Raw genomic sequence first — 24242 nt, forward strand, 5'->3', positions numbered from 1 at the left:
GAAAAAACACACTCACACTTTACCCTTCTAGGTGACTCGAACCCCCGACCTCTTGGTTGGAGGAAAAACGTCTTACCAACAGATTGCACTTCATCGTCCTTATCAATAGCTATAGATATAAAGTATTCTTTATAGATTTGGGTGACAAATAAATGTATATCAAAATAGATTTATATTTTATAAATATAATAATAAATATGTAATATGTGTAAAATAGGCAATCCACAAGTTATGCCTTAAGGCTCTTTTTTTGTTTGTATAGATAAATTTTTGTTATCCAATCATTTTCATTGATAAATTTATCCATCAAAGTAAACGCACCATCAGTGTAAAATGTCAATAAGATTATAATTAATATAAGCTCTTGAAAGACAGGTATAGATCTGGATCCAAGCATAATAGTGGTATATTTATAATTACAAATGTCAATAAAGTTGTAAATATTATTTCTATCTGAATCTTGACAGGTCCATAGATGATCTCACACAAGTTCTTCTTGCAAGAGCAGATGCATTAAGTTGGGATTTTCAGCAACTATAGATTCTTTATTATATCTAATAAGTAACCTTGGCCAAGACGTTCAAGAAGCACCAGTGGTCTAGTGGTAGAATAGTACCCTGCCACGGTACAGACCCGGGTTCGATTCCCGGCTGGTGCAATTATTGTATACATTTTTGGACCGGATAAATCAATTTTTATTTTTATTTTCTGTAGTTTGAATATGTCGGAATATTACCCAAAAAGTAGATGTCAAAATATCCAACTTATCACACTCTAAAGTGTACTCACTTTTTTTTTCCATATTATCACAATCTAAATTGATCATATAAACACATTGTCATATTATTACTAGTGTTTTACCCGTGTGATGCACGGGATTACATATGTTGTTAAAGTTTTATTGTAATATATTCTCGAATACATTTTTGTATAATCTCTAAAATAAATGAGTTTTAAAAATATTTTATTATACAATTGTTATACCAATTATATTACTACTAAAATATATTTAAGACTATCATTTTTAATTACATAAAAATCAATGTAAAAATAATAATACATGAAAAGACAATTGGAAACTACTCATCTTATTATTATAAATTTTGGAAAATTTCTTTATATACAACATTTGTAGTAGACGAACATTCTACTTTGTCTTCATTATATATCAAGATTTCAGACCCCTTCAACTTGTCTTCCATCATTGCAAAGTACAGTTTAACTACTTTGTGATAAACCACACCAATTACATCTACATATATAAATGCATACCAATAATGTAGATATATCAAAATGTTGAGTTTATAAAAATATGAATTTTGAGATTATCAATTGAATATGCATGTATAAGGAAATAATGAAATAAACACATTACCAAATAGCATATTGTCATTGCAATGGAGGCCACTTCTTCAAAACTTTTAAAGTTAAATAGTTGGCGTGGAAAATTTTGAGAAGGTGGACCGACCCGGACCGACCCGCCGGGACTACTGGACCGAAAATTTTGAGAAGGTGGACCGACCCGGACCGAAAACTGTCAGCGGGCTGACCCGGATCCGGACCGAACCCGAGCAACGGATCCGATTTGGTCCGGGTCCGACCCGTCGAGGCTGGAATTATTATGTTTTTCTTAATTTCATGTTTCGCACTTAATTTTCATACATAAAGCATAATAAATACGATACCAACACATATCAATATCATAGTTCTACCATTCACAATCCACAATCACAACAAAAAACACATAAATCAAAATCAAATATTAAGCATACTGTTGAAGATGTTTAATTCGAGTTTATATTATATTTCCATGTCAATCTTATGTAGTTACTCTTTTGCAATTAAATATTAAGCATAATGTGGATAGAATAGTAACACACACCTTTCCTCTAAAATTGCAAATACATACAAAAATCTAGTTACCTAGATTGCAACAGAAACATCTAAAATTGCATACAATGATAATAAACCTAGTTACCTAGATTCTCACCGCCAAAATACCACAAAAATCGATCACAACATTCAAAGATTCATCACTAATTAAAACACGAAAATATGAAAACAAGATGCACGAACAGCAGGAAAATTTTAATACACATAATGTGGTTAGAAATTTAATTTAAGCTTTAATTAATATTATTATAAATATTAAATATATAAATTAAATATTAAATTTATAAGAGACCGGGTCGGTTCCGGGTTCGGCGACCTAGTTTCGACCCGAACCGACCTGAAAAATATTCGATTCTGGAAAATGGACCCAACCCGGACCGAACACATATAATGGGCCGGTCCGATCCGATTCGGACCGAACCCGTCGGTCCGGGTGGGTTCGGCGGGTCCAGGTTGAGTTTGCTCGCCCCTAAGTAAATGTGGATTAAAGAGAGGTGAGAAGTTATTTATGATAGAAAATAGTGTGAACGTAATTAATTTTCTGTTCGTCAGTTTAAGTTGAGACAACTAGTAAATGTGGATTAAAGAGAGGTGGGAAGTTATTTATGAGAGAAATTAGTGTGAATGTGTCTTTATAGGGTTAATTGCAATCTGTTTTGACGTTTTTAGTTTTTTTTTTTCTTAAAATATTTTTCAAAATTTTCAATTATATCCTTGCAATTGAATTTATTTACATTTACTTCTCCTTTTAATTATATATAGATGTTAATTAGTTGGACTTAATTTATTTATTCCGTAATTCAAATATTTATGTATACACGTTTTGTTTGGGGGTTTTCCTCCATACCTTTTTTTTTAGGAAATTTCCTCCATACTTTTCTTCCTTCTTTCTTTATTTATTCTATGTTTTTTTTAGTTAGAATTTACACATTAGTTGAAATTTTATCATAATAAATTTTGATTAAGCATTATCGATGAAGTAAATAAAACACTGCGAAGATCAAGAAAATCACCAAAGAATGTTGAGAATCCGATGTGAATCTCGGAGGTCCAAGCTTCCCGCAACGAACTATAGATGAAACTCGATTGGTTGTGAATACAAATTACAGATAATATTTGAATGTTCGTAAGAAAGGGGACGGAAAAAAAATTGAGAATATAAAAGTGCTAACAGTAGCTTTCAGAAATAGAATTGTTTCATTACAAAACTTTCTTATATGAAGTGTGCAACATGCTTTCTTATTTATAGGCGCTTCTAAGTTAATTGCATAATAGTATTTTCAAATCCGTAGGGAGAGGGGATAAAATCATCAATTCAGGTCTGCTACACGTTGTGCTAAGTGGTAGCTTCGCCAATTCAGGTCTTTACGTGTGTTACACTTAATACTGACATTGTCTAACATCATATATTTTGAAATCTTCTTATAATAAATTTTTGTAGACAATTCAGGTCTGCTACACGTTGTGCTAAGCGGTAGCTTCGCCAATTCAGGTCTTTACGTGTGTTGCACTTAATATTGGAAATCTTCTTATAATAAATTTGTGTAGACAATTTTTTCTGTATCCAATGAAGTGTCTCTAAGTGTTGTACTTCACAATGCCTTCTTTGTTGTTTTGTGATCCAACTTCTTTCAGCTGTATTTGATTATCAACATTAAAGTGTCATATCAAAGTAACCCCATCATATCCGTTCATGTTTAGATATTGATTTTGACTCTGTACACAACTTAGTACCCTCCTCTTTGCCCTTATGTTCTCTTGCATGCTCCAGTTCAAATCTGGTGAGTACACACATCTGTAAAAAAAATAAAATAATAAGTAAATAAAATAAACAACATATTTCCATGATAATAACGAGTTAGTATAATTTATTGGAGATGAAATACCTACCTATCCAAATGCACATAAAATCTCGCACAAATACCAGAGTTAGTACCTACTGAGACGTAGTAACACAATAGGTAACAAAACTAGTAACAGAAGACGAACGCCATAATTGATAACCCAGTTCGGTTAAACAACCTACGTCTGGGGGCCTCACCCAGGGAAAACGATTCACTATGAGAGATTAAATAACAGCAGGACTTACACAAGACTCAATCTTCAACGCCTCTATAATTTTTCAAAACCTCTACACTAGTAAAACGCCGAAGGCTAGATAACACTAACCTTATTAAGTGTATACCCCGACGAACACACTTACTCCCTTACAACCACAACCTTCAACTCACAAAGGAGATAAATGAAATTACTTTGCTATCAACAACAGTAAACGCAAAGCAAAAGAAACCAGAACATAAAAATCGAAACAATGATGCTCTCTCAAAGAAAACGTGCTGCACACATGAACTGCTTGAATAAATGCACGAAAAACCCCCCCACTAGACTTCTTGGATGATTCGACTTATATAGAAGAGATTAAAGACTCCTTCTTCGATTAGAACTCGTCTTTGCTAAGCTTTGAGTCAATCCATATCGATGAGAAGTCTTCTTCGAATATAACTCTGATCAGGGATCATAATCTGCAATAATCTTTGTGCTTATCTGCAAAGGAATCTTTAAGGAATATTCTGGAGCAATCAGTAACTGAACTAGTATCTCCGATGATATCAACGAATAACTGAGTGTTTATATAAATGATAATATCTAAATAGAATAAACACAACTCTAACAGGAGATATAAATGATCATTTGGGTCCTTATTCAGATTTGATTTTTGTCTTGGGCCTTTATTCTTAAAAAAGGGGAAATCCATCATACTACCATCCAAGCAAGTTCATTATCTTTTATAGATTTAATCAAATTATGGAATGATTAATTCTTTGATATAAGGGTGAGTTAGAACTTGTAACTTATAGTGATATAATTTAGTAAGATCATCAAGAAAAAAAATATTTTAATGGTTAACTTTTTGTTCTTAAACTTTCTAGCCTGATTGATTTGATGAATTAGCTCGAAACCTTAGAGTTTTAGTTAGAGGTGAGTTTTTTTAATTTGAAAAAATGTCAACTATTCGAATAGCTCGACAACCTGAATGGGTTAATATGAATTTGAGTGAGTTTGCCCGATTAACTCCTAATACTACATAAAAATTGATAATAGAAAATCAATAAATAGTACTCACTCCTAATTAAATAGGCCACAAATAATTTAAAATAAATTAGGAGAGATAAAGTAAATTCTTTTTGAAATATATATATTTTTCAAAAAGTTGAAAATCAGAAAGAAATACTCCCTCCGTCCCCCCAAATATCTTCCTAAGAGAGGATGACACGAGTTTTAATAAAAATTATTTGTGTATTTGATAAGTAGAGAATGAGTCCTACAAAAAGTGAAATTGTAAGAATAATAGTTAGTGAAAGTGGAGAATGAGTCCCACAAAAAGTGAAATTGTAAGAGTAAATGTAATGTATAGAGATGTTTGTCATATAGTAATATTTTATCCTTTTAGAAAGTGACCTATTAAAATGAGGCGTTGATTGGAGAATGATTATGGCCCGATTGTCCTTTATTTGGATTCTCTGCTTGCCATTCATGTGTTCCAAGACTCTTCTTGGAGAGCTGATTCTTTATGTGACGAGATGTGGGAGACGTTTCTTCATGTGCGGGAGAATGTGGTTCTGGAGTTTTTTCACGCTCAGCGTGAAGCTAATAGAGCAGCTCATGAGCTGGCTCGTTTTACTTTTTCTTGTTCTGATGTAATGATCCGAAAGTCCGGATTTTCTTCCTGACTTCGAGATATTGCTATCTCTGATTTACAGTAATTATAGTTCTTCTTTCGCCTAAAAAAAATTAAAAATGAGATGTTGAAAGAAAAAAATACGACTTATTAAATTGGAGCTCACTAAGTAGAAAGAATAAATGGACCTTTTCCATAAAATAAAATACAAGAGAATTTGATTTGGAAGGGAACACGATAGGTGATGCATTTGAAAATTAGTTGGATTGATAATTTTGTCAAGAAAAATAAGGAATAATAAAAAAGTTTCACCGTTTAAATATCTCATGAAATAAAAGATAGAATTATAAGGGAGAATTTTTTTAGAGAATTATAAGAGGATTTTTTGTTATCTCAAATAAAAGAGAATACAATTAGATTAGAAAAAATCATTTCAAACTTCAATAAGACAGCTTCAAAATTATTTATTAAATGCATTCAAAGTTTGAAATAAGACAAAGGTTGAAAAGAAAAAGATAAAATTGGAAATGAGGAAGAAGAGAAAAAGAAAGGAAAATAGGAGATTCTGATTTTCAGGTGGAGAGCCTTGAACAATAGTGATTATGGCGGATACTTGTTTGGGACCCCCGTTTTGCATGCCCCCTCATTTCCTTTTAAATACCCCAAATCAAATTCCATTTCCTTTCTTACTCTCTCATCACCGTTCTACGCCATTTTCCAGAAACCTCTCTCTCATGGCTCCATGTAGAAATACCACCCATAACTCTCACTGCTCTTCTGCTTCCACCTCTGCAAATAGCGTCTCCGCTCAGCCCTCTTTGCTTGTTTTTTCGGGTACGTAAATATTTATATTTACTTTCTTGGTGATTTCTTTTTGGTTGGTTTTTCAAGAAGATGAGAAATATAGAGAAATTGGGATTTGAGCTGCTTGATTTCACGGAAATGGAGAATAGGGTGTTTTTGGATTTCGTAATGCTGGGATTTGAATGTTGATTATTGATGATTTGCTGGTAATTGGCCTTAATCAATGCCAAATTACGATTAATTAACGAGTTTCTTTCTTTTCAATTTTTGTCGAAATCTTGATTCAAGATGGTGATTGTGCTTTCAACTGCTATCTATAAGTTTGAAACAAGAATAGGAAAAAATGGGTGGATTGGAATCTAAGTTCCATGTAGTTATACTTTAAGTGGAGCATTTGATACCATATCTGCATAATATCAATGTGAAATAAAAAAATGTCATCTTCTTTCCGTGTCAGAACTATCTTAAACTTTGCAGTCGTGCAGGTGGAACTGCCTTCAATGGTGTTGTGGAAGAGCTTAAGAAGTTAACAGTTCGTGTGGCTCATGTTCTCCCCGTTTCTGATGATGGAGGGAGCACGGCCGAGATTGTTCGTGTTCTTGGTGTGTTGTATTAACTCTATCATTTCAGGAACCTAAATAAGTTTTAAAGAATCATGGGATACTGACATAGATGGATTGTTTTGCAGGAGGGCCAGCTGTTGGAGATATTCGGTCCAGATGCTTGAGACTATCTGATCCAAGCACTTCTGAGGCGCTTGCTGTGCGGACATTGCTAGGTCATCGGTTACCCCTTGAAGCACAAAAAGCAAAATTTGAATGGTAGTGACTAGTGAGAGCAATCTTGCTTTACTGATCCCTTGCCTCTGGTTCTTTATTCTCTTTTGTCAAATGCATGACCTAAGATGCCGAGTTCTTTTATTTTTTCATGTAGAAATCATGTATCTCTTTTACACTATTTTCATCTGAAGTCTTGAGATCTTCTTGCTAAGTTACTGTATGTTTCGAACCTAGTCTGATAAGTTGACAAAATAACAGGTATGATATTGTGGAAGGAAACCATTCTCTGTGGACAGGTGTCTCAAAACCATACAGGGAGACCATTCGAGCATTTTTGGTTTTTTTCCAGGATCAGGTCCGTAATTTATCCTGAGCATGTTGCTCTTATTACTTAGTAATCAACCACTGGAATATGTAACTTCATGGTGTGCGTGCTCATGCTTGTATGTGTCATGCTTCTAACTTAGTTCCCTAAAATTGCTTTGTATTGCCTTTTGGTCACTACTCTGTTTCGTTGGTATGGGTTATTGCTTTCCTCTTCTCCAAGAAGGATGATTTGGTCCTTATTAATTGGCATTATTGTATTTTCTAGTTTTTTTGCTGCAATCTGCAAAGAATATTGGTTTGAGTTAGCATTTGGTATAGTAGATTTGGTTCCTGATTGTGTTTCAATCTTTTTAATAGTTTTTCTTGTGGATGATCTGTGGAAATATACTAGGGCTTAGTGACTCTGACCACTGTCTATTGACTGATTTTATTTTTGTGTCAAATTTGGGGTAAGACCATTTAATATCCTTGCTATTGTCTTTGCCATTATACTGAATTTTCTAGAATAAAGAGTCCACACCAGTACCACCACATTTCTGTTTTAGTGGTTTATAGGGTAAAACTATACTCTGCAGATCCTTAGAAGGCCGGATGAAGTGTTCTGTTTCAGCAATGGAAGGTACTCGGTTATTTCTGGAAAATTCCCCAGTATACATATTCTTGTATTAGAATGTATTACTACTTTTGTTGGATTTTACTGATTGGTAGAGTTCCTTTGCAAAATTACCATTCAGTGATAATTGGTTGGTAAGAGTTGGAGGAAGAGCAGCTTCTTTTTTAAGTTACATGTACGTAGGATTGAATCAACATGCAATATATGTGTTATATTTGCTTTTAGTTTACTGGTCGTGCCTGGTAGCAAGAGATGCCATATTTTCTTCTGTACGTTTGTGACATTACAAAAGAAATGTATCTTAGGATATGGAGTATTCATTCGGGTCATTTCCCTAAACTGAAATTAGGCTTTATTGGGTAACATTAACTTAGAATCCCAAAAGAAGTATTTGAAGCATGCACTTGGATTATGTTAAGTGTGAGTTTTTTTAAGAACCTAAGTTGCTTGCCACAATACATTATTAGTTTAGATTGAGACTGGAACTGCTCTGTTATTCTGCATGCTTTACAGTCACTCCATTGCTTTTCTCTCTGGTTTATTTCATGATGTTCATTTTGTCTGCAGCATTGGGAATTTTTTCTTTGCTGGAGCTCGGATATTCTTTCAGTCTCTAGATGCTGCAATTTTCTTGTTTTCACGTGTCTCACAAATTCCTACAGAAAGCCTGGTGCTACCAGTTATATCCACAAATGATAGGCTTACCTTGGGTTGTGAATTATGGGTATGAATATTTTTCTGTCAAAGAAAACCTGTGACATGAATTTAGCCTTAGTAAATGATACATGTATTCCGCCTTAGGATTCTTTCTTGTTACATGTTATATTTTTCGAAGTTTGTTATATCTTAGAACATACAAGGAATGATTAAGATATCTGTGGTGGAAGAGAGCCAATTCCTTCCAGGTGTCATGTGTTGCATCCTTAAGCAATTTTTGTATCTTGTAAGGGGTAGAAAATTGATCCATAAGAAGAGACACTAATGAGGTAGCGGATTAGAGTCTTGTTCATATGACACCCTGTTTGCCAGATTACCTGACGTTTTGAATGTGCTAACATCATTCCAGTAATGGTTGAAGTGACATTTGGACTCCAACAATAATTTTGGTGATCTGACAAGCAGGATGTGTGATGCCAACAGTTAGTTGGGAAATTATATGGGACTTTTGATTCACAGGGCTTTGTTAAATTTATGTCTTGCTAGTTACTTTTACTTAAATTCAGCCACTGCAAAATGTTTCTCCAAACAAATGGAGTCACGATGTCACAAGTTAAAATCTACTTTTTTTTGATTGATTTCCAGGATGGGACAATAATACGTGGTCAGAATGAAATTTCTCATCCAACCAATGGATCTATGGAGCCCATAAATAAGGTGAATATGATTAAATAATTCACATATATTGATATCCCTCTTTAGTTCCGCTGGTAGTCATTGATAACTATCCTCAGTTTTTGGCCTATATTGCACAGTGTTATCAATTCATCCGATTTGAGGTTTTATTATTGGATGGGTCCAAGTCCTATTTAAACTCATATTCTATGTTTCTTTGGTCACTACGTCACAGTGTAAATTCCCGTATGTTTGATTGAAGAGGGTTTCTTCTACAGAGTAACTCTTCAACTCGAACTCTTCCGTCAAGAATAAAGCGGGTCTTTTACATGTCTAGCGAAGGCAGCAATCTATTGCATGAGGTATTGGTGCTTCTCTTTTTTATGGTGAATGTAGAGAGAGAAGGTTAAAGATACTGTTGGTAATGGCCTGTGTGAATGGATGATGGACACAAGGTTTCTACACAAAAATTTCTAAAAAATTTAGATTTTATAAAGTTAAATTAGTTGGTTGCCTTTTATTTTCAAGATAATAACCAAACATATTGATCATGTCAATATTTTCTTTCAATGAATTGTAAGTATTGTCAACACTTCCTCATTACTTTTTAGATTATCTCTTACACCCTCCACCCTCGTCTCCCAAAAAGCTTCATCTATATCATCTGATAAATTTCTTCCCATATTAATTGCATATGTACCTGTCGATAACTTTGAAGGATGATTGCATAATATAAATATAGATGTTTCATTATCCTTTTTAAATATTTTTAATGTTTCACATATTCACATTTTTTCTTTTTTATTCAAGGTTATGACATTTCTTTGTAATATGTAGGAGCTCTTTTAGCTTATATCATTGGATCACAAGTCATAATTAAGTTTGTGATGATGTTTATATGCACATGTTACTCCCTTCTAATAACCAGACTCAAGGCCTTTTCACCCTTTTATGTGGTTTGATTTAACAGGTCTTTCCATCTACAAATCAAACTGTCTTAGATCAGTTGAACAGTGTTGACTGCATTATCTATGCCATGGGTTCTCTGTTTACTTCGATATGCCCCTCTCTGGTAAGCACTGTGTCCCTCTCTGCTAAACCCACTTATTTTTTTGGTTGAAACAGTTTATACCTAAAATAATTTCCAAAAATAATTATCTACCATTTTGAACAGTCTGCCTCCGCTCTTTTCTTTTCTTTTTGCTCTTTTTTTATTTAGTTTTTTTCTCTGTTTGAGCAGTGAGTACATAACTCAATGCCTTACCTTTGAACTTCCTGTTTAAGGTCTCTCAAGAGTAGAACTGTTGGAATACCCCTCCTCTTGGGAGTAATATATAGTGTCAGTTTCCTTATTGCTTGTGTTTCATTTTCAGGTTTTACGTGGAATTGGGGAAAGTATTTCTTCACGATCATGTCCCAAGGTAATACAGTTTAAAGCTGCAAATATCTTGATCACATGTCCTTAATATTTCTTGTCTAATTAATATGATTTGATCTATTGAATTCAACTTTTCGGATGTATGCAATGGGTAATATTTTTTGCTATATGAATCTATGCTATGTTCGGATGATTTCACTTTCTCATAAGTAACATTAAATAATATGTCTTGTGCTAGTTTTAATGCTGTCTTTTTTGACAGGTGCTTCTCCTGAATGGTACACATGATAGAGAAACTAGTGGCTTTACAGCTTCCTGCTTTGTGACAGCTATTGCCGATGCTCTGAACAGAACGCATGGCGATCCTCACAACAGTCTTACGGGTCCTGTAAGTATTCTGACTTCTGAGTCATACTATGCAATCCTTGAACATGTTGTAAATGTATATTTATATAGCTTAGTGGTTCTCTGAAACATGAGATTCTCTACTTTTGGGGTCCCTTTTCTAGTTTAGAGGCACGCACAACAATGGATTTTCCTTGACTGTATGCTCGATTATCTCATCTAATTATGTGAGTCGTGCTAGTTTGACCACTAAGAAGACTCAATTATGCTAACCTGAAATGTTTTTGTATTTTTTTTGCAGCCTAACCAATACATCAACACAATCTTTGTGCCCAAAGATGGTCAGATTCCCATTAATACTGATAAATTGGCTGCGCAAGGGATCTCTCGCGTGGTATGTGTTCTTTGATGCAATATATACACGTGAACTGACAAATGTTTGAAGCCCGATATCAATTGAAAGCTGCTCTATGAATTTTACAAGGCAAAGGTTCTCATGAAAATATACCCATTGTCAAAGTCACTGTCAAAGTCATTGCAGTTTACTAAACGTTGTTTCATGTGTCAAATATTAGTAGCAAGAGAATTGCACCCAACGTGGCAATACGTAAACTTATGTCTCAGTAATTTGCTCGTGTGTCAGATGTGTTAATCGTTAGTTGAGTATCCTGAAATTGTAGGTAACTGTTGAGTCAGTACACGATGCAGCTGCGGGCATAATCTATGATCCGACATCCCTGATACAATCTATGTCGAATCTGTTGACCGGATGCATGACAAAGGATGTTACTTCAAGTTGATCTATGTTCAGTTCCAGATTTTTTACGTTTCACACGGATCATTATCTTCGTTTCTGTTGCTCTGCTTCTGCGGAGGTAAAGGCTTCAAACGTTATCACTCTTGCCAGTTACGACTTGGTGTTTTATTCGCAGTTTTGATTGGAATATGCATGCTTTAATGTCTCAGGTTGGAGCTCATTTCTTGATTTCCGATTCACTCAATTGTACAACATTTGTATAGGTATTTTTGTTCGTGATGTGGTAGGAAACTTGGACTTCAGTTAAGTAGATATTGGTAGATGTAATAGCTCTGTTAAATGTAGGATTACAGGATGTGACTATAGAGCTTATTGTTTGATTAATCAAATTGGTTGATCGTTACGTGCCTCAAATTCCTTGTTAATATTGTTTTATTAACAAAACACTGTAAGTTCGTATTTCAAACATCATTAAAGTATTATACCTAACATTTTTCTCAGTATGAATCTTCCCATAAAACTATATTTAGAGTAAGACTAACAGTGTAAGCATGAGCCATTAAACTACGAACTAATAAATTTGTTGCGAAATGTAATAAATTCGTTGTCAAAAATAATAACTTCATATGAATATTGAACTTTTGTTCCGTTAGGATTTGTAAGGATCATGAATTTATAAAGATTTTTTTTGATTTAAGAGCTAAAAATAATTCTTATTTTATGAATTAAAATTGATTTTTATTTGATTCAAATTTTATATATACTAGCAGAAAGAATGTACGTTGTACGTGTAATTAATGTTATTTTAATTGATAATTTATTATTTAAAAAAAATCTATTAATTCATTACTTTTATTAGATAATTTATTGGATGGATATGTTAATTTATGAGCCTTATCAATAGCTATAGATATAAAATATTCTTTATAGATTTAGGTGACAAATAAATGTATATTAAAATAGATTTATATTTTATAAATATAATAATAAATATATAACATAAGTAAAATAGGCAATCCATAAGTTGTGTCTTAGAATGCCTTATGCTCTTTTTCTATTAGTATTATATAGATCATATTTATCTTCGGTATGTAGCATCATTTTTATGTACACAGTACGCCACACATATACCATTTTATGGGTGTTTCCAAGAAGGCCTACTAAGGTGAATTCAGACTTATTAGCATCTCGAAATGACTAATGACTTCAGATAATTTAGGATATAGTATTATTTGTGAGGCATCAGCTGTCAGTTGTTTAGTGGGACAAACACAAACTGAAGGCCATATACATAGCATAATATTTGTTTGGAAGACTAAACCTCTCTACTCTATTAATAAACTTTTATTTGATATCGCCATACATGAAAAACAAAACATAAAAGATGGTTGTGGCTGCTACAGACAAACACAATATTCATGGCCTTCCCATATAATTAATCATCCTTGTTGCGTTAACGGCTGAAATACATGATTGATATGCATCATATTCTCCATCTACAAATATATATACGTCGCAACAGGCGTTTTATGTTTTTGTTATTAAGAGTTAATTGCACCAAATATCACTAATTTTGCTCGAATTTTATTTTTCCTCATGATTTTTAGCTCCGGTGACCGGAAAGTTGACGTGGCGCTAACGTGAATTTAAATTTACACCTAACATTGATGTGGAATATATATTAATTTAAAATTACTCAAATAACAAAATCTCTCTCTCTCTCTTGCGGTTTCTCCCTCCCGTTCCATCTCCCTCGCGTTCTCTCCCTCAGATATTTAAGGCGGCGGCGGCGACCCTTCCACTCCAGCGGCGGCTCGGTGACCCTTCCTTTCCAGCGGCGGCAGCGGCGCTGACTTCCTCCAGTGGGCGCAACTTCTTCCAGCGGCGGCACGGCGACCCTTTCTCCATCGACAGCTGTTTCGCGGCTTTAGAGCCCCTCTGCCCTCGGTTTTTACACTCCAGCGGTGCGTTCCTCCGACGCGACTTCTTCGCCTCTTTCCCCCTCATGCACTGTCCTCTTTCTCTTCTTTATATCTTTTTTTCCTTCAATGAATTATTTTTTGTTTCTGATTTCGATTGCTATGTGTGTTCTCTTATTTTTTGATCTTCATTCTCGCCACCCACCTATTGTGGGACGGCCAACTCCGCGCCGACGGCTGAAATCGCCGAAGCTCCGCCGTCCTCCGCCCCCAAGCTCGAAAATACGGAATCGGATTGTCCCCGCAAATCATCGCAAACCACCAATCGTCGGAGTGAAGAATGAAAAATTATGGGAAAAATAAAATTCGGGCAAAGTTTGTAATATTTGGTGTAATAAAAAAACACAACTTTTTCAATCGCCGGAGTGGAACGTGTGTGGTGTGTGCCGGCGAGCCACATCAGCGCCACGTCAACTCCGATATGAGGGGGAAAAAATCGTGAGAAAAATGAATAACTAATTCAATTTGTGATAAAAAAATTGATTTTTTTAAAATTATGGGAAAAATGAAATTCGTGCAAAGTTGGTGATATTTGGTGCAATTAACCCTTATATTAATTCTTTTATTTTTTAGAACCAATATATATTACTATATTCTGGATTTAACTGTATATAATATTAATAAATAACTTTGATCTAATATTATCAAATAAAAATGAGAACACAATTACACAAACTCATGTGAGTATGGTGCACAGTGCAATCATTAAGTGACGTTTGTTAGGAAATGACATTTAGTTTTCTCCTTTAACTAGAAAGTAATAATTATACTAAGGAAAAATGACAATAACACTAAAAACTACATCATGTGGGTTGTTAAATTATAATTGTAGATTAATAATTAAACTACAAAATTTTATTTAGAACTCTAATTATTAACACTTAAAAATAATTACTACTAGTTAATATACACAATTTTTAATCTTTTAGATTAATAATTGAAGATCTAATTGATAATTTAATATTTTTCAAGTGATGAGTATATTCTGTGATTGTTCATGCACACGCTTAAATTTAACGTGTTTGTGCTAACAAGTCTCACTACACAAACTCAAACGGGCCCCCAATATTTCATGAGGTTCCATTCATTATTAGTAAAAAATGAATTAACCTTGTTGTAAAACATGTTAACGTTCATCAACACATACAAATTGCTGTCAGATTAGCGTCCACGGAAGTTTATGAAAAAGATTCCGATGGAGATGAAATATATAAGGAATCATGGACGTCTATTCTGTCCAGATTCTACTTCACGCCTCTTTGAAAAAGATGCATCCTATAAATACCTCAACACTTGTGATGGAATGCAATAGCTCTCCTCCTTCAATACTATTAATACATTATCCTCTTCAAACATGGCACTCACACTCAAATGGAGGCTTGTTTTAGCTGCATTATTGATGTGGGCTTCTCTCGCCGCAGCTCGAACTGCACCCGATGCATCAATGGCGGAGATGCATGAGAAATGGATGGTGGAGCACAGCCGTGTCTACAAAGATGATGCCGACAAGGCCTACAGATTCAGTATATTCAAGGACAACGTCAACTATATCGACTCGTTTAATGAAGCAGCTGCAAAGCCTTACAAGCTTGCTGTCAACAAATTTGCTGATTTGACCAATGAAGAGTTTCGAGCGTCCAGAAATGGATACAAGATGGCATCCTTTCCCAAGTCGTCTAAGGTTTTGTCGTTTAGGTATGCGAATGTGAGTGCAGCTCCGGCAAGCATGGACTGGAGGAAGAAGGGTGCTGTTACCGCTGTCAAGGATCAAGGCCAATGTGGTAATTAATGTTACTAACATAATCATAATACTAAGACTAGTTTGGAGTTTGATTAATTAATTTGTGTATATAAAACCAAATTGCAGGATGCTGCTGGGCATTTTCAGCAGTTGCGGCCACAGAAGGAATCAATCAGCTCAAGACAGGGAAGCTGATCTCACTGTCTGAACAAGAGCTAGTGGACTGTGACACAAGTGAAGATCAGGGCTGCAATGGCGGACTGATGGACTACGCCTTTGAGTTCATTATTGGCAACAAAGGCCTCACAACAGAATCCAACTACCCCTACCAAGGAGTGGATGGCACCTGCAACTCCAAGAAGGAATCATCTGATGCAGCCAAGATCACAGGCTACGAGGATGTCCCAGCCAACAGCGAGTCTGCACTGCTCAAAGCAGTGGTGAATCAACCAGTATCTGTGGCCATTGATGCTGGTGGTTCCGACTTCCAGTTCTACTCGAGTGGAGTATTCACTGGAGAGTGTGGGACAGAACTAGACCATGGTGTGACTGCAGTTGGGTATGGCGCGGCCAGTGATGGGACCAAGTATTGGCTGGTGAAGAACTCGTGGGGAGCGAGTTGGGGGGAGAATGGATACATTAGAATGCAGAGGGATATTGGTGCAGCAGAAGGTCTTTGTGGCATCGCCATGCAGGCTTCTTATCCAACTGCTTGAAATTATTCAAACTTACACACCAATATTGTCACCTAATATATATTTAGGCAGTGTGTGCAAAGTCTTATGGCATGTGTGTGTATATGTATTTATATGTAAATTACTTGCCCTGTTTGAAAATTAGTATATGTAAGGAAAGGTTTGGTTTCCATGTAATTATGTAATGGAATTATGCAGCTCACAAGTTCAAATTATTGGAACTCATGTGGCATGTGATGTGCCCCTTTGTTTTATGATCCTTGCTTGAATTTTATTTGGGTGATTTTTGCATTTCAGAAATATGCACCATGTAATTGTTTGCATCAAGCCATGTAATATTTCATCTTAATCTCAATCCTGGATCTCTCTCACTCTCTCTCATAGATCACGTAGAAAGCTCACGTGATTAAGCAATAAGCCCTGCAAAATTAGGATGGTCATTTAAGGTGAAGTATGTTAAGTTGAGGTTGCTCTGCTTCCAACTTAGATATAAAACCATGTTTCTATAACCACACCAAATTACTCTGTTTGATCCATTCTTTTTTAAGCAACACCACGATGGTCCGATTATGAAAACACTGGTAACACCACACAAAATTATATGTAAATATTGTAGAGATTTCATTATTTGTATGCTTGTTTTGTTCTTAGGGTGCGTTCTCTTAGATAAAAAAGAGCTGAAAATTTTATTTTGTGTGCGTGTGTTGTTGGCCTAGTGGTATGAGGTTAATGCTCAAGACCGAATTTCTTTATTTACTCATGTAATTTATCAAAAAAAAAAAAAAACATGAGGCATCGGTGTGATAATATTTTCTCATATTTTTCACCCTAAAGAACATGAGATAAAACGCGGATTATTGGGTGCGACCGTCGCATCCCATGCGACAGGTCGACCCGCAGCCCAAAACCGCCCCCCTAACCCGGAACCCTGACCCGCATGGGTTTGACCCATGTTCCTAATTATTACATTTGTTTATAATAATTGTTAATTTTAATAAACATAATATATACATTTAAACACATAAATGTATATTTATGTTAATATAAGTAGTTAACATTAATATTGTGAAGAAATATAATATTTTAAAAACATTACCTTTCTTTATAATAATAATAATAATTTTTATTATAATAATAATTAATTTTTATTACAATAATAATTACAATTAATATAATATTTTTGAAACATTACATTTCTCCATATCAAATATTACTTTTTAGGGTTAAGGTGCAGATAGGCCCCTCAAGTGAAGGCCCTTAGAGCATTTCAGTCCTCTTACTAACTGTGTGTGCAGATTGGCCCTCGAACTCAAAAAAATGGTGCAGATCGCCCCCTCTGACTTAACACCGTTATGGGCCGTTAGTCAGAGGGGGCGATCTGCACCGTTTTTTTGGAGTTCAGGGGCTAGTCTGCACATTTTCCCTTTTTGGAGTTCGGGGGCTAATCTGCACACTGTTCATTAAAAAAAATCACATCTCATCTTCTCCGACCAACTTTTCCGGCGTCAATCGCCGTCAGATGAGGAAAATCACGAAATCAAGTTCCCAAGCCCCAAATCGGGAATTCCAAATCGGTGTCATTGCTCCCAAAAATCACATAATCGAAATGAAAACTCGAATTCTCCCTCGAACGTCACCGCCCCTGTAAACACAAATTTTGTATTTCAATTTGATAAAATACAAAATGCGTTACAAAGATAATTTGATAGATTTGAAGATAGATTTATGCGAGTTGCAATCTCTAGTTAATCCTCTGATTCTTCTCTTCCATTTGATTCTTGAACAAACTCGAAGGTTCTTGAAATACTTGATTTGATGACGATAAATCCAAAGGGCTTCAATCCATGATTTGAATTGTACGTCGAAGTTGATTTGATTTGGAGAAGAACATCCTTAGAATTTTGTAAGAACACTTTGAAGCTTTCGATCTTGGAGATTTGAAGATCTTGATCACTTGAAGATTTGAAGGTTTGATCACTTGAAGATACTTGAAGAATACTTGAAGCTTTGATAGAATTCTTGAAGACACTTGAAGAATACTTGAAGCTTTGAATAGAATTCTTAGAGATGCTTGAAGCTCTTCAATTCTTGCAAGACTTCACTTTGATACTTGATAGAATTCTTTGAACTCCTCAATCTTCCACTTCAACTTGCGATACTAGAGAGGATTCTTTATGCTCTTCGATCTTCCACTCCTTCAAGTCGTGATAATGAGCACCCCAACACCTCTATTTATAGATTTTAGAGATGGGCTTCATGGGCTTTATGAGCTTTGGGCCTTCATGTATGGGCCTTAGGGCCTTAAGTAGCCAATAAGCCCATTAATTCATTTTATTAAATATTAATTATATATCTATTTAATTTAGGAATAAAATCCCATTTAATAAAATAGAAAATATAATTGAATATTTAATTCATGAATTTACACGTGGCATGATTTAATTCGACGACAATTTAATTGTCTACAAATTGCCCCATCGAGACTTGTTTATGGACAAAATGTCTTTGGTAATAGACAAGTTTCGAAATTTATCTTGATAGTTTAAACTCTTATTGAGGAGTTCTTGACTTGAATTTAATTTTTTTTAATTTTCAAATAGTTTATACTCGTATTTAGGAGTTCTTGAATTTGGATTTCACTTTGACTTTGTAAATAGTTTATACTCGTATTCAGGAGTTCTTGAATTTCTTGAACTTTGTAAGTTTATACTCGTATTTAGGAGTTCTTCATTTGATTTTGAAATTTTAAATAGTTTATACTCGTATTTAGGAGTTCTTCATTTGATTTTGAAATTTTAAATAGTTTATACTCGTATTTAGGAGTTCTTCATTTGATTTTGAAATTTTAAATAGTTTATACTCGTATTTAGGAGTTTTTCAATTTCTTGAACTTTGTAAATAGTTTATACTCGTATTTAGGAGTTCTTGAATTTCTTTGAATTTATAAACAGTTTATACTCGTATTTAGGAGTTCTTCAATTTGAATTTGATTTTTTTTTTTAAACTATCAAAGGTGATCCAATACTCTTAATTTGTGCCCATTTAAACGAACTTCATTTTATGGGCCGATCAAGAGAAGTCTGGGCTTAATTATTCTCCAACTTTAAATAGTCAAAGCAATTAATTACAAGCCCAACTCCACACGTTTTTCTTAATTTAACCAAATAGGTATTCTTCAGCCCACTTCCTCAAATGAATGGGATTAGATATAACTTCAAGCCCAATACTCTTAATTTATTTAGGCTCACGTGATTTTCTTCCTTTCTTTTGCATGGAGCCAACTCAATCAAGACTAAGAAGGAACTTTAAAGTTGGTATAGCCTGTATCGAAAACAGCAGCACATGAGGACTCCCTTTTTCGAATAACAGTGCTCAATTTTGCTGTGTACCTCCAAACGTATTGAAGGAATATTGGGACCACATCCCAGCTGTCTGCAAGCTGTTGCAAGAGCCGTTGGTGGCACAGCTGGAGCCTCATCATTTTTGCTGCTAAGTCACCTTTTTCTTTCTTGTAGGCTAGCGGCTAGGATTAGGGTTTTGGTGAGAATTCTTGTCTATAAATAGAGTTACCCAGTAGCCGTTTTTTACTCACAAAGTCTGAACTTAACAAGCTTCATTTCTTCTCATTCTTTCATCTTTCTTGTCTCCATCTCTTTCTTTCTTTAATCAAAGAATTTGGACTTCTGCGTATGGCATCTGTCATGGAGTCGGGTTGAGCCTGACTTGAAGTTTTGCTCCCTATTCTCTTCGATTTCAAATGTGTAGAAGAGTGTTTTTGGAATGCCGAAGGGAGTCGAGGGCAGCCGGAGGTGCGGCAAAGAGCTTGGCAGCATCAGCAGCGAAGAGACCGTGTCTTGCCGAGGTAAGTTTCTTTGCAGCCTCTCTTTTATTGTTTTGAGCCTTTGAATGTGTAGGGTGTGCTTCTTTTAACTTCTTTGGTATGCTTGCATTCTTACCCTTGTCTTGTTCATTTGAGCTGCACTTTTTGAAGAAGTAGTTCTCTCTAGGATTTTTGTTGTATGAGTTGATGTAGAAGATTCTAAGAATACAACTTTCCTTCAGTTGCAGCCATAGCCTCCCCTTTTTTTTTTTTTTTGTAATCGTTCCAATTAGCTGCCACTTATTGTACTTCTTATGATGGCAGCTTGTTGGAGAGATGGAACGAAGGAGAATGAAGTTATGAGGAGGCTGTTGCTATCCCTTTTTCCATGGCTTCTGCAGCACTGACCACGACAAATTCCGGCAGAGGGTGGTAGCGCAGCTGTTGGAGCCGGCTTGGAGCGCGATAGCGGTATCTGGCTTCGGCTTTGCAGAAGACTTCGGCTTCTTCTTAGCTTGCGTAGCAGTTGCTGGCGAAGGGATTGGAGTTGTTGGGGTCGGGCTTGGACGCGATGACGTTATTGTCTAAGGTGGAACGAGTGTTCGCGAGCAACGCCTTCAATTCAGAGGCGGCTGATTTCGTCGAGTTTCATTTTGTATTGAAGCAGAAGTTCCGGCAGCCGACAGTAGTATTTGTGAGCAGTGAGGAGCGCTTGTCGTCGGAAAGGCTTTGAGGCAGAACGGGTCTTCACGAGCCACGGCGGCGTCGAGTGCAGCCACAACCAATTTTGTCAAGCTCTGCTTCAAATTTGGACACAATTTTTTATCTATGTGCGAGAGAAAGAGAAGGCGGTGGCCATCTATTTATGGAGATTCGAAACATCGGCTTCACCAATTTCAGAGCAACAACACTGGCGAATAGGTTCCATGATTCAGCGGCGATGTGTTGTACTTCTATGTATGGGTGTTTCCTTTTCAGTCTACGTCGGGACGAAGGGCACATCGCCGCCGGACTTCGGAAGAGGCACGTCAGATCTTTGGAGGAAGGAGGATGGCTGCTTTTGATTTGGCTTTATAGCAGTCTCCGGCTTCTTATTAGCTGGCGTAGCAGCAGTCGGAACCGGCTTGGGGAACAGAGGGAACGGAGTTGAGAGGCGATCCGCCGGACTTGTGGAGAAGATGGCGGAAACCAAGTGAAGAGAAGAGAGAGATGGAGGCTGATGGGCCTTTATTTAGGTTAACACTTTAGCCACTACTTAAGCCCAAATTCTTTGTTTGGCCCATTTTCCTTATAATTAGGTCCAACATCAGTCAGGCCCAATTTTCTCTTCCTTTTTTTTTTTTATTATGCAAGTAAATTCCCAAGTTTTGAATATTGCTTGTGTTTTCCTTGCAGTTAATAGCGATGAGAGTTTGGCGATGACAATCTTGGGGGGTCATGTTCAAGACTGGCGTAGTCTCATTAACCAACTTCATGGAAGATTTTGCCCCAAACGAGATGCTTTGAGTATTTGCAAAGTTCGGAATCTATTGTCATTTTCTTTCAGACTTGACATCTCCATCAGCCCGACTAAAGACCATCCTCAGAGAGTTCATCCAAAAATCTGGCAGCAGCCCATCTAAGATCTTATTTGAGTGATGTTTACTTTGCACTTCAGGTGGCTCAATTGGCTTTTAATCAGATTTCGGGTGCGCTCGGATCTGGGCCATTGTGAGTCCAACCTTTGAAGATTGCTGGTTACATCTTCTCTTTGCGCGCATTTGAGCAGGCTAGATGACTCAATGGTGTTCTATTATGTCTGGTGAACATGTGTTTCAACTCCACGAGCGGATTCAACTTTTAGCTTGGAGAGAAGTGAAGTTGTTGATGCATAGCCAACCTCAATGCCAGATGACTCAATTCTTTGACAGGTCTTGGGTGCGCTCAGACCTGGGATTGTTTGAATCTGGTTTGAGTGAGGTTGTTGTTATGTTTGGCATCTCACGAAGTTGGGAGAATTACACACAACGGCTCGAGAAGATTTGAGTTTTCTCTTCTTGATGCTTAAGCTAAGGAAAATGAAGCCATCGTCCGAATTGTTTTGATCAAGGAAGAGCTTGCTATGATAGAGATGTGGAAGACGAAGATGACGTTGTCCCTCAAGCAAGATAGTGCCTCCTTTCATTCCGTTTGAGATGCAATCCAAGAATTCAAAAGAGAGTTTGACAAACATAAAGCTGCACCTATTAATGAGGAAATGCTGAGGAATTTGAAGACTTCGGAATCACATTTGATCTCTGTTTAGAGAGCTTTGGAGGATCAAGACCATTTGCTTAGTATTGGTGCAATCCGTAGTTTCTATCATTTCTCTTTTAATGATTCTCATTTGGTTTGTGATGGATATTTTGACATCTTCTCCAAATGCTTGTGCTTTTTTTGATGACTTGATTTTCTTCCCAATTTGAGACATATTAGGCTTCACATAATCAACTTAAATCATAACTTGATGATATAAATTGAAAAGAGTCAAACACAATTCATGACTGAACCTAGAAATTATCTAAGCTGCCTACGTACCCATTTGGAAGGGATCAAGTCAAAACGTAGTTCATAGGATCAACATGTGTTTGAGATTGGGTGCCGTGCACAGTTTATACTCATGCGGGCCAGGAGTAACATGCAGTTTAGGCTCGTGCGTCAAGGAGCTGTCTTCATACACTCCATTTTGTTGCTTTTCTTCATCTGACTCATTTTTTGGCTTTTCTGCTTTTCTATTTTTTTTTGGCTTTTTATGCTTTCCATTTTTTTTTGGCTTTTCTATTTTTTTTTTTTTGGAACTATATACATATGTACATGCTTCAACTTCTACCACCATTCAAGGATAGTAGTACTTCAAGAACTTTCCTTTGAGAGTGATAACAATTGGCCTCCTTGCAGCGAGGGCCATGTCTCCAATTTGAAAAGAGGGCGCTCGCACTGCTTTGTTGAAGGATCTTGAAGGAAGAGTTTGATAGTATTCCAATTTTGCTGGACTTCTAGTCTCTCTTCATCCAGAGTTTCCAGTTCTTTGGGGCTCAAGTGCGAATTCTCTTCTCCAACGACCATTTTCTCGCAGGAGGTGATATGGTTTGCTGTGACAACGTCTTTATCTTTTCGGCGAGGATCTTTGCAATCAAAACACGTCTTTATGCTTTCATTTCTCTGGCGTATGAAGGCTATATTCTCTGCAACGCTTGTTGTGATAACGCCACTTCTAACGAGACTTGCAATTTCACGACGCACTTGACTTTGAGTAGTATGAGGAAGAGGAACTGGATTACTAGCACTATTAGTAGTGTAGTAAGAGGAAGCCACACTTTCTCTATCTTCTTGATCTATGGCATCTCGTGTGAAGATGGTGGTCTTCATTTGAGCTTTCATTTTTTTCCCACATGACATAATCAAAGTGGTGTATCTTTTCATTCGAGGAGGGATCAAACTTCTCCATTTCTCTGTTATGTGCAGTTCATCACTCCCTTTTGTCTTGCTTCGTTTCCATGATTTGCCTTTGCCAAGTCTTTTAAAGACAGATACTCGTTGAGCTTCTCTTCTACCCATCCTATTGAAAATAGAAACCCTTTGGGTTCTCCGATTGCTTGAAGATTCCAGGATTTGTTTGGTGCTAGCATAGTTAGCAGTGGCTCTCTTGATGGCAATTCGAATGGGGCTTTGCACTGTATATCCCAAACCTGCTTTGGAGTTTTGGCCTGCGTTATCAGTCTTTTCCAAATGAGACCTTGACATAGAGCTTTCTTGAGGATTGTATCCAGCATTCACGAGGAGTTTATATGCCTTCGGACCAAAGTGCTTTGAGAGTTCTTTGTTTGAGAGATCTCCATGCTCTGTGATGCTACTTTGCTTTGGTCGGACAAACCCTTCAAATGGTTGGTGAATTGGCTTCTTGGCATCAATCTTCGTTAAAGGCATGGTGAATCCTTCCATCTTCAGAAAAGATTCTTCATTCTTTTTCTCCTGGCAAGATCTCAACTCGTCATGTGATGTATCATCTTTCACCATTGAGACTTTGGTTCTTTCCAAATAGAACTTAGCATCAGCAAAATGTGATTCTGCTTCCGTAAACG

At 36.2% G+C, this 24242-nt stretch overlaps 2 protein-coding genes, 1 long non-coding RNA gene and 1 other non-coding gene across 4 annotated transcripts; all 4 read left to right on the forward strand.

Annotated features, from left to right (window-relative positions):
• Positions 1-587: 587 nt before the first annotated feature.
• On the forward strand, positions 588-658 carry TRNAG-GCC (transfer RNA glycine (anticodon GCC)). The gene has a single exon. It is a non-coding gene; the product is annotated as a tRNA-Gly (tRNA).
• A 5405-nt stretch (positions 659-6063) lies between these two features.
• Positions 6064-12321, forward strand: LOC131013507 (uncharacterized protein YNL011C). The gene is made up of 14 exons (XM_057941616.1): positions 6064-6406; positions 6862-6978; positions 7065-7197; positions 7414-7510; positions 8058-8101; positions 8663-8819; positions 9398-9469; positions 9706-9789; positions 10398-10499; positions 10801-10848; positions 11068-11193; positions 11452-11544; positions 11831-12025; positions 12117-12321. The coding sequence occupies exons 1-13, from the start codon at positions 6175-6177 to the stop codon at positions 11948-11950; spliced, it is 1425 nt and encodes a 474-aa protein (XP_057797599.1). The 5' UTR covers positions 6064-6174; the 3' UTR covers positions 11951-12025; positions 12117-12321.
• A 2876-nt stretch (positions 12322-15197) lies between these two features.
• LOC131013508 (senescence-specific cysteine protease SAG39-like) lies at positions 15198-16574 on the forward strand. Its single transcript, XM_057941617.1, has 2 exons — positions 15198-15667; positions 15754-16574. Exons 1-2 carry the CDS (start codon positions 15241-15243, stop codon positions 16341-16343), a joined length of 1017 nt encoding a protein of 338 aa, XP_057797600.1. The 5' UTR covers positions 15198-15240; the 3' UTR covers positions 16344-16574.
• Positions 16575-21222: 4648 nt separating this feature from the next.
• Positions 21223-22543, forward strand: LOC131013509 (uncharacterized). The gene is made up of 2 exons (XR_009097719.1): positions 21223-21377; positions 21538-22543. It is a non-coding gene; the product is annotated as an uncharacterized LOC131013509 (long non-coding RNA).
• Positions 22544-24242: the final 1699 nt, after the last annotated feature.

This window comes from Salvia miltiorrhiza, chromosome 2 (assembly GCF_028751815.1).
Source record: "Salvia miltiorrhiza cultivar Shanhuang (shh) chromosome 2, IMPLAD_Smil_shh, whole genome shotgun sequence".
Classification (NCBI taxonomy): domain Eukaryota; kingdom Viridiplantae; phylum Streptophyta; class Magnoliopsida; order Lamiales; family Lamiaceae; genus Salvia; species Salvia miltiorrhiza.